The following is a 10,300-nucleotide window of genomic DNA, read 5'->3' on the forward strand; positions in this document are numbered from 1 at the left end:
CATCATTTCCTTGCAGTCTGGGAAGGGCTGGAGTTGCCCCTAGGTGCAGTGTACTCCTTGGGCCAGATCAAGGGAGGCACCAGTGCCACAACACACCAAAAGCTTTAAGTTTGGCTATTCTCCCATTTTTTTTTTTTGGTCACCCTTGCATCCCTGATAGTCTTCTGGGACACCACTAACTCATCAGGAAATAAAGGGATTTTTCATCTCAAGAACTCAGCTTTGCTCAATGGCCAACACATGTAGGATGGAGCAGGACAAGAGAGAGCTCAGAGAGTAATTATTTTACACTTTTGCAACTGAACTGGGGGTTGAGGGGATTTGCTGTGGTCAGCAGTATGTTCTTCCACTCTCCAGCTGTACAAGGTTCACTTACTCAGCTCACCTTTTATTTCAGATGACAGGAGACTCTGGATGTTCCACCATGGCTGAGCAGCACAAGCAGGTAAAGGCTCAAGGTCCTCTTTTTAAGGAAGCATTATGCAGGTGCTTTGGAAGGTTGGATGTGTTGAATCATCTTCTAAGAGAAGTGACAGACACATCCGCATTCTGATCACTTTAGCACAATTAGGAACTCATCTCTTATCACTCCAGCCACACTTTCCCAGCATTTTTCCCTTCTACAGCACCAAGGAAGGAAGGGCTTGTTATCTTGGCTTGTGTGGCAGGAACCCACAAGACTCCCCTGTAAGCAGAAGCTGTGCCACCTCCAGGTGGTCCTGTTAAACGCTGTTTCCCAGCTGATGTGCCCCAGTCTGTCTGCCTTGCCAGCAGCAGCCCTGCTCTGCACTTAAGGAATCTGCCAACTCCTACAAGCCCTTTAAGGGCAAGAACTCAAGCAATCCATGAATTAGTTTGGAAACTTACCATGCTGAAGCTGTTGGCATGAAGACAAACAGGGTGTTAAGCACTTGGACTTGATGAACAAGATTTTTTTTTCTATGTAAACTTCTCTGCTTCCACAGCTCATGTAATTATAGTGTGTGGGATTCACTCACGTAATCACCTCATCACATGCAATAAAAACACAGCCTCAAAACAAGACAGTTTCTAGCCAAAGGGCTTTTAAAATAGCTGAAGTGCTGAGCTTTAGCTACTCTCTATCCTGTCTCAAAGCAGGACATACACAGTGTCTGGTGAGTATTAGGAGTTACTAATTTTTGAAACTCTTATGAGTTCTTCAGCTAAAGCATCTGAAATTATTTGGTCTAACTAAAAATTCTGACATCAGAGTTTTTCTTTGGAATATTCTTTATCCCAGAACAAAAAGGTTTTATAGGGTACAATTCTGTTAGAAAGGTCAAAGCTTTTTATAGCCTTTATAACTTTTTTTTTTTAACTAAAGAATATGTAGGTAATGTTTCAGGATCTAAAGATTAAGAAAGTCTTACATCAGCATACACGAGGGATAACATGGATGCAACTGAAAGTATGAAACTGCTAAGAGAGCAAATCTCTGGTCCAGGATCCAGCAGGCACTATCTGAAACTGGAGTAGAGGCTTTTGCCAGCCTTGCACTTGCAGTTCAGTGCTCCCAGTGATAACACTGGCAACTGATTGCATTTCTCCCAACATAAACCCGCAGGGTTCACAAACATCAAGCTCTAGGGCAAGAGTCCTGTCAGCTGCTTCCTGCCCAGTTACTCACAGGGTTAAAAAAGAAAAGAAAAGAAAGAGGTGATAAGAGGAAATGTTTGTTTGTTTGTTCTAATAAGGAATGTTTCAGTGCTAATGAGCACAATTCTGTCCCGGGACAGATAAATATTGCTGACAAGTCCTGAGACGTGTTTTACGCTCTGTAGGTGTTACAGAATCTGAAAGACATGCAGAGAGGATTCCTCTATGTTGCATTACACTAAACCACCTGCATTCAATGTTTCTTAGTGAGCTGCCTCTCTTGTTTGTCATCTCTGACGGGAGACCAGCAGGACAGCAGCTATGAATCACAGCATTTTTACTCCAGTCTGTTTGTGCATCACAGCACTATGGTTAAAAAACAGGAAGGACAGAGTAATGAAGAAAGCAATAGCTGGTTGTTACACTATCTTATTCTAGAATTGTATTGATTTCTTTAAAAAAACCCAACAAATATTTACCCTGCAGATAAGTATAATTCATACTCAAAAAAAAAAAACCACCACCCCAAACTAAGATTGCTGAACTCCAGAACCAATTCCAGCTTGGGCTACTCTAAAAGACAGATAGATAATTACACATTTGTCATGTATTTGCTAAACAATTTGGGTTTGAATATTTAAATGCTCAAATATATTGAACACTTACTTGAACATACTTATTCCTGGAATCAAAAGGTAATTTTCTGAGTCTTCCAGTTGCTTTGTACAATTAAAATCCTTACTGTGATGTGTTAACATCACAGCTGTAAGTTCATTCCTGTACACAGGAATATTCTTCAGGAGATAACATTTCTGTGGTTGAGAGAAGGGACTTGGAGAACTTTGTACTTGTGAGAGCTGTATCTTAGCTCCCTGCTGATGTGCAGTTGTTCTGTACAGATGGCTCATGGTAGCTGTTAGATAAGTTGTGCTCTCAGGAGTAGAGCTGAGTTGTACCTGTGATAGCCTAAAGGCACAGCAAAGTGAATTATGCAAGGAAAGGAAGTAAATACTCTGTATGAAGGCTCTGTTATGCTTGGGAGGGGAAAAGGCAAATTTCTGGGCACACGAGCCTGGCTTCAGAGTCAGTCTTCAAAGCAAAGAGGAACATTAAGAGGAGTGGTTCAGGATTAACTGGAGTGTTAACCAGGTCACCTGAGCACAGCAGTTCTTTACTACCATGGGATGAACACATACTGCATGTTGGGAGGGAGAAAATAGGGAGGGAGGGAGGGAGGGAGGGAGGTGCTGAGGTGGAGCACCTTTCCTTCCCCCAGGTGTTCCTCTCCCACTGCTCTGAGTTATCCAGAATTCCCTTGTATTATAGCCCTCCAGGTACTGAGAAGTACACCAAATAAAAACACAGGTGGGAAAACCTGTGCTCCTTTATCTCCCTTTGGTTATTCCAGAGAAATTCCACATCAGTGACACTTCAGGTCTCTGTAAGCATAGCAGGTGGATGTGTGTGTACTTCCCCCTCCATTACACACAGCATCACATGGCAGCTTTGTTACTGTGTCTTTAGGGAGCTTGGGAAACACAACAGGCCATCATAAGATTACACTTCAAATACCAAAAATGCCAGTGCAGGACACAACAGCATGTGCTTAAATCTGGTTGCTTCTCACAGGAGAAGAAGCTTGGGGATGCCTTGAAGATCACTGCCTATGTCTTCAGTAGAGGTCTGCTGGTGTGCACTGCCTTGGTGAACTGTGTTTCTTGGTAAGATTGTTTGAACAAAGGGGCTTGAGGAGAAACTTCTCTGTGGAGACGGGGAAAAAGTGGATGACAAAATGATGAGCAAGCAAGAACTCTTCTTCCCACAGGCTTTTGCAGAATGTAACTTTAGGCAATTTCTGGCAAACCACATGGCTGAAGTTCTACAACCTGTTCGAGGGAGATGAGTGGACGATCTTCCTCCTTGGTGAGTTTTAACAAGGCTCCTCTGTAGGAGGAACCATCCATGTATTACATGTGAAAGGGGAACATGGACATGCCTTCCCAAACTCACTAATCCTCCCAGGGCGAAGCAGTGGCTTGGAAACCAGACACAGCTGATGCAGTGTGGTTGTGCTGCCTTTAGATAGGTTCACCATCAGACTAAAAATCTGATCTTTTTGCTGCTGCTGAAATAGCTTCCCTGTGAAGACACATTGCTGCTGAATGGCTCAGCAGAACTAATTACTAAAAATTAAAGTAAAATTAGTGCATTTTACTCTTGTCACAGCACCTGTAAAACTCTTCTTTGTGATTAGCAGCTAATGAACAGGCCTGGTAAGGACCTAGCAAGGTTCAACCCAACTGTATCCTACTTGTGTTTAAAAACAGCCCATAACAGAGACCTCCCAGAAAAGCCCTTTCTTCACCTCAGTTGTGGCAAGTTTCAACCTATGAGGCATTTGTCTGCTCTAACCTCCTGCCCATTCTTCAGGTCTTACCTGGCTGTCAGAACTTACCCATGTTCCATGTTAAAGCATCCTGGGGCAGGAGACATGCACTGGACACATCTGGGTCCCAGCAAGGTCCTCTGGACACTATGCCAGTGTATTTTGTTTCTGATTTAGCCATAGCTCTCAAGTAATTCACTCATCTCTGCCCTTTCCTCATGGCACAGGGGCTGCACTGGTGCCTGCCCTTGCTTTCTGGGGCTTCAATGGAATCCTTCTGGTGGCTGATGTAACAGGAAAACCAACTTTCATTACTCGCTATCGCATTCAGCTGGGCAAGAATGATCCTGTAAGTACTTCTCACTCTGCCTCTTCTGCTGGCTAAACACTTCTTGCAGTCTCTTAGGCCAGGAGTGGGGAGAAGAACCTGTTATGCTTTTCTCTTGCAACCAGGTAGGATTCCAGGAGTACCAAGTCTTGTATATCCACTGCAGAGAGGAAGGCAGATCCTGTAATTAGGCTACTGATCAGATCTGGATGGTCTGCCTGTTGAAAAGCTGATCACAAAACTAACATGGAAGCTGCCTACAGATCGTAAAGCTTTCTATCCTTTCAACTAAACCTGCATCCATTCTGACTTAGCCTCAAGTCCTGACATCTCTTTTGCAGGTGGACACAAAGAAATTGCTCCAAGCCATCTACACGGCGCTGGTTAATCAGTTCCTGATCTCCTTGCCCATGCTTGTGCCCATGTTCCACATCATGAAATGGTGGGGCAACACCTTCAGCAAGGAATTACCCACCTTCCAGTGGTTTCTTGTGGAGCTAAGTGTCTTTACTGTAATAGAGGAAATTCTCTTCTATTACACACACAGGTGAGCTGAACACAGGAACAGGACTCTGATTTTCCTCCATGCCTTTATACTCATTTCCTACAACAGCAGTAGTCCCAGTCCTGCCTCTTCCACCAATCTTGTATTTATATGGGAGAACTTACAAGTCCTGAAATCCACCCTTGCAAGAGGCTTTGGTGTTGCCAGTAACTACAGTAAGCAAAAATGGGTGAAATTACAAAGGTGGAGCAGCTTAGAAGCTAAGGAAGGAACAAACCAGGCAGCTTTACACAAAAGCTGTGTCCTTTGAAAAGAACAAGGCTGACTATCCTGAAAGAAAAAAAGCCCAAGAGGTCAGTGACTGGTCTCCTGTTCCCTTGTATGGCACCTAGGAAACAGGGCCTGGCTTCTGACACTGCAGGCTTTGCAAGTGCTGACACCAACATTAGAGGGAAAAATGAAAGCGAGGAAGACAAAAGCCTGTGCAGAAGCAAGTGCAGCACTCTCAGAAATATATAGGTTTCCCTTTTGGACAAATGCACCCAAAGAATGTAACAGCCATTTCTTAGGAAGGACCCATGGAACTGAAAATTCTGACTCTAATAGTTGCCAGTAGGAAAAGTCAAAACAGTGGAAGTATAAAGTGAGTCTTGCCCCTAGCAGTACTCCCAGGTTTAAGCGAAGTCATTCAGGGACTTTGATTTATGTGGTTTATCTGGACTAAGTTTAACATCAGCCAGTGGACACATCACTTGAGTGAAGGCTCAGTACTAAAGAGAGGGAGAGCAAGGGAAGCCAGGAGTCCTACTCTCTCATTCCTAGCTGCTCTGAAGTCTTTATGCTGGAGGAGATATGAGCAAGTCCTCAGCAGAAATTCTGTGTTCTGTTACCCTATGGTCCCCTCTTGCAGAGCTCAAAACCTGCCTGCCTCTGTTTGCTCTCCTTAGGCTTGTTCACCACCCAGTGCTGTACAAGCACATTCACAAGAAGCACCATGAGTGGACAGCACCCATCGGAGTGGTCTCCATCTATGCTCACCCAGTGGAACACATAGTAAGTGAACTCCCCCATGGTCACCTTCCAGTTCCTGTGTGGAGTGTGATTTCCATGGGATGAGAAGGAATGGTAAGAGAAGAGAAGCAAAGGTGCCTTAGACCCTGCTTTGTTAGGAAGAGGAAGCAGTACCTGTTTATACTAGACTCCAGTAGCTTTAAAAGCACAGATCCAAGGGCCTCCAACAGATAAGGAGCTGACTGAATGAGGCTTCCTTGAGCCCAGAGAGAACTGGGAGCACAGACAGTGCTTTCAGCACAAGATGTGACACAGTCTGGGTTATTGAGTGGACTCAGAATTCTGTTAGGATTTTCATGTTGGTGGTTGGGATCAGTGTTTGCTGCAGTGTCTTCCAGCACTGCTCCAGCTGAGACTTCTCACAAAAACACATCCCACCTTCAGGAGACTCCACTTAGAAGTCCCACCTCCTGTCAATACTGGTCCTGAGCTGCAGCACCAGCTTTGTGAGTCTCCCCAGCTGACAGTCCTGGGGCAGCACAATGACTTTTACATCAAGGGGCCCAGCTGAGCTGGGCTGGTGCAGTCAGCTGGGGCTGGGCAGCCACAGCCATTTGTGGCATGGCAGGACAGTGCAGTGACACAGCCAGGATTGTCACAGCATTGTGTGTGTCTGCAGGCCGTGCCCTTTTACTGTGAGGTTTTTCCCAAGAGCAGCTTCAGCATTATTCCATGCTGAAATTCAGACCTCACACTCCAGGGTGATTCCCTGGAATCACCACTCACAGTTTGGTCTCACATCTGACTTCTACAGGCTTAGAGAGCTTGGTCTATGACCATAGTTTGGAGTTAGTAGAACTCTGTTAGCTCCTTAATTATTTCTCTGACTTTACAGAGGTGTTTGCAGTGAGATCTCCCTTTATGCTGTTTCCACAAAACTGCTGTGATGTATCACCCAGGTGAACAATTCAGCGCCTAGAGGAGAGTCTGCTTGTCATGAGCCCACTAATGAAGTGTTTTCTTCTCATTTCCAGCTCTCCAACACTCTGCCTGTCATGGCTGGCCCAATGGTCATGGGGTCTCATATTGTTTCAATCTCAGCATGGTTCTCCATCGCTCTGGTAACAACAAGCATTTCTCACTGTGGCTACCACCTGCCCTTCCTGCCATCTCCTGAGTTCCACGACTTCCACCACCTCAAGTATGTCTGGGCACTGCTCAACTTCCCCTTTCCCTTCTGCCTGAGCCTTGGCACTGCTGGCAGGAAAAGCTCCTTTCTGAGGGTCAAGTGGGTTTGCACAACTCGTGCACAAGCAGAGCAGCTCCAGTTCACCTGGTATCAGGCTGAATGCTGCCAGGTCTTGCAGCAGTTCAACAGAGATCAGGATTTCAGAGCCCACACAACTGCCAGACACCTCACTGACATCTACCCTCCTCCACCACCTGGCTGGGAAACTTTCTCCAAAGCACAAACACCGCAGCTGGGGCTGGGAGCAGCAGGTTTCCCAAGATTTCCCAGGAGGAAAGCAGGCAGTGTGAAGCAGCAGGTATCACCTGGACTTCCCCAGCACAAACACAGGGTCAGTTCTCTGCAAGTCTCTTCCTAGAGAAGATCACTGCATGTGATCTAAAGACAGCAAGGGCAAGCCATGCAGGGGAGGCTGTCTGTCTGTTCCTCTCCCATCCACTGGGATTAGGAACACTGATCAGATAACACCTTGCCCAATCCCAATGAACCCTTCCTGGCACAGATTCCCAGACTCCTCCTACACTGGAGCAAGCAGTTGCAGATGATTGTTCAGGGATGCATACCTGAGCAGTGAAAGAACTGTTCCCATCTCCCAGATGTGCACTAGATTCAGACATAGTCTGACCCTCCTGCAGAACCAGCCCATGGGACAGCTCTTACCAGTCCTTTCCTCTGAAGCTCAACTCGTGCCAGGACATGGATCCCTGCAGAGACACTCTCTGGGCAGGACACCAGACAGGCACCAGACAGAGAAGCTGCCAAAGCTTCAGCCAGTCTTGGATAGATAGAGCTGTGAGGGAGACTCATGTTGGGGCAGAAATGGCACGGATGGGTTACCAGGGCTCCCAAAGGAATGGAAATAGGGAGGGTGAGGTAACCTCAGTAACTTCCAGTGATGTTTATCTCTGTTTGGTTCCCAGGTTCAACCAGTGCTATGGCGTGCTGGGAGTGCTGGATTACCTGCATGGCACAGATAGCGTGTTCAGACAAACCAAAGCCTTCGAGAGACACAAGGTCCTCCTCGGCCTCACGCCGCTCTCCGAGAGCATCCCTGAGGCACCCAAGAAGGCTGAGTGAACCAGCCCAGCACCTCTTGCAGAGCCTGGTGACTAGCAGAGTGAGAGACAATGATTTATGCCAAATAGTATTTTAATTGGGAAACAAGTTATTATTCACATGTAACAGAACCCAAAACTGAAGTGAAATATGCTGCTTGAAATGACTGCACTGTTGCTGCCATTACCTTCTACCTAAGACACAAAAAAATCTGCTCTAAAAATCTATTTTTAAACAAAACTTAGCATTTTGTTTCTTAATTACTTGCACTGTCCTTTGGCTCCAGCTGCCTGTGCAGGAACTAGGTGTGTTCTGGGCCATGTGGCTCTGGGGAGTTCTCATTACTGAGGTTTTAACACCAGTTTTCACAGGCCTCAGCAGCACTTAGCTTATAGAAACACTAGCAAGGTCACTAACTGCATGTGACAGGATTAAACCCCACTATTTTTCTGAGACTCAAGAGCCCCTGGGATATGGGATGCAACCCTATGAAAACTCAGTGGGGCCACAGCTTTAGAAACTCTCCTGCCCAGGCAGCAGGGGCCTGGCTTCTCCCAAACAGTTGTTCTCCATGGGAGAAGTCAGTACAGGTCTGAATTGGGGCTGTCACAGCCTCATTGCTGCTCCACACCCCAACAGCTGCAAACACAAGTGAGCTTTCACTCCTGGGACAGGGCAGGAGAGCTTCGAGCTGATGGCAGAAGCCCTGATACTTCACCTGCACCTGCTGAGCCTCATCTCACTGAGACACAACCACAATGGTAAATTACAGAGACTTTCCAAGGAAAGCAGAATCCCTGTTGTCCTGGGAGCTGTGTGGAGATACATGAAATCCTCTAAGAAAGGACCCAACAAAGCACATCCTTAAGCACATACAGACCATTCAAGACATACAGTGAAATTTCTTCAAGATCTTCTTAAGTCTTAATCCTGCCTGGGACAAAACCAGTCCATCTCTCCCCTGTGCTGGAGCAGCCCCTGAGGAGGGACACACAGGGCTGTGACCTGTGCTGCACTGACCTCTGGTCAGCCCAGATCTACCCATGGAAGCCAACTTACTTCCCCTGCTCTCCTCTAGGCCCCACAGCCACACAGGGATGACTCTGGCCTGCAGCTCCCTGGGGAGGACAGGTCAGCAGAACAGAAAGCACAAGCTGCATTGTCTTTTGAAGTTTTTATTTTTATACATTTTTTTTGTATTAAAAAGGAAAAAGCATAATTACCACAAATTACAAAGGACTAAAGCATTACTAGAATAATGAATCACATCAGCCTAGAAAGCAGATACTCTGAATAATATTAATGTTATAATACAAGCTCTCATTCAAGTATTTTACATTTTTCTCTTTTCCTTTTATACGTGATGATGATCCTAGCACATGGGTCAAAGATTATGTACTATCAACAGAGATGGATCATGTACAGCGGCCGTATTAACAAGATTTTCCTCCCAAGTGATACATGGTCTGTGATGAGTCGTTTTAAGTTTGTCTCTACGATAAATGCAGCTGAAGAAGGTTGCACACACTTTCTAGTTTTGGGAAACAGAAGGCTGAGGTTGGACACACGGGGTTTGAGAAGGGCCAGCACATCAAACCATCACTCCGGGCGAGCGAGCAGAGCGCTGCGCTCACTGGGGTGCAGCTCACAGGGGGCTCCTGAGCCACAGACCCAAAGGTTTCCAACCCCAACGGGACCAGGGCAGGCTGGGAAGGGAGGAGGGGGAGCAGAGCTGCACTGGGGAGGCTCGAGGGACCCGAGGGCAGAGCCAGCCCCAGTGCAGGGCTGACACCTGGGGACGAGCGAGCCGCGGCAGCTGGGGGGACCCGGCACGCTCCACAGGGCTGGCTGGCACCCAGGGCACTCCCTGCTCCTCTGGAGCTTCCCACCGAGGGGATGTGCTTGTCACAGATACATCGGTCCTATGTTCAAGTGTCTGCAGAAAGTGAAACTGTAAACTACTCGTGGAAACGCTGCCCTCCGGCCACCTGCTCCGCCCCACCGAGATGAACGTTTGCTTTAGAAAAGAAAAAAGTCATTTATCTGTTACCTGTATTGGAAACTTTAACGAAAGTCAGTGAGGCATTTAACATCAAGTGTAGCAACCCCCTCAAAAAGAGCCCATTTCAAACAGTAACAAGTGACATT

The 10,300-nt window shown here is 46.6% G+C and overlaps 1 protein-coding gene across 1 annotated transcript; it reads left to right on the forward strand.

The window, feature by feature from the left end:
- The first annotated feature begins 397 nt into the window (after nucleotides 1-397).
- Nucleotides 398-8,387, forward strand: FAXDC2 (fatty acid hydroxylase domain containing 2). Its single transcript, XM_009070864.1, has 8 exons — nucleotides 398-445; nucleotides 3,247-3,338; nucleotides 3,443-3,540; nucleotides 4,231-4,352; nucleotides 4,673-4,878; nucleotides 5,784-5,889; nucleotides 6,882-7,048; nucleotides 8,017-8,387. Exons 1-8 carry the CDS (start codon nucleotides 398-400, stop codon nucleotides 8,171-8,173), a joined length of 996 nt encoding a protein of 331 aa, XP_009069112.1. The 3' UTR covers nucleotides 8,174-8,387.
- Nucleotides 8,388-10,300: the final 1,913 nt, after the last annotated feature.

This window comes from Acanthisitta chloris, unplaced genomic scaffold (assembly GCF_000695815.1).
Source record: "Acanthisitta chloris isolate BGI_N310 unplaced genomic scaffold, ASM69581v1 scaffold5223, whole genome shotgun sequence".
Lineage (NCBI taxonomy): Eukaryota > Metazoa > Chordata > Aves > Passeriformes > Acanthisittidae > Acanthisitta > Acanthisitta chloris.

Excerpts from the sequence above, each read along its gene's own strand:
- FAXDC2 (XM_009070864.1), top strand. The coding sequence starts at position 398 with ATGACAGGAGACTCTGGATGTTCCACCATGGCTGAGCAGCACAAGCAG. Across the intron at positions 4,879-5,783 it reads CTCTTCTATTACACACACAG|GCTTGTTCACCACCCAGTGC; the intron begins GTGAGCTGAACA and ends TGCTCTCCTTAG. Across the intron at positions 7,049-8,016 it reads CACGACTTCCACCACCTCAA|GTTCAACCAGTGCTATGGCG; the intron begins GTATGTCTGGGC and ends TTTGGTTCCCAG.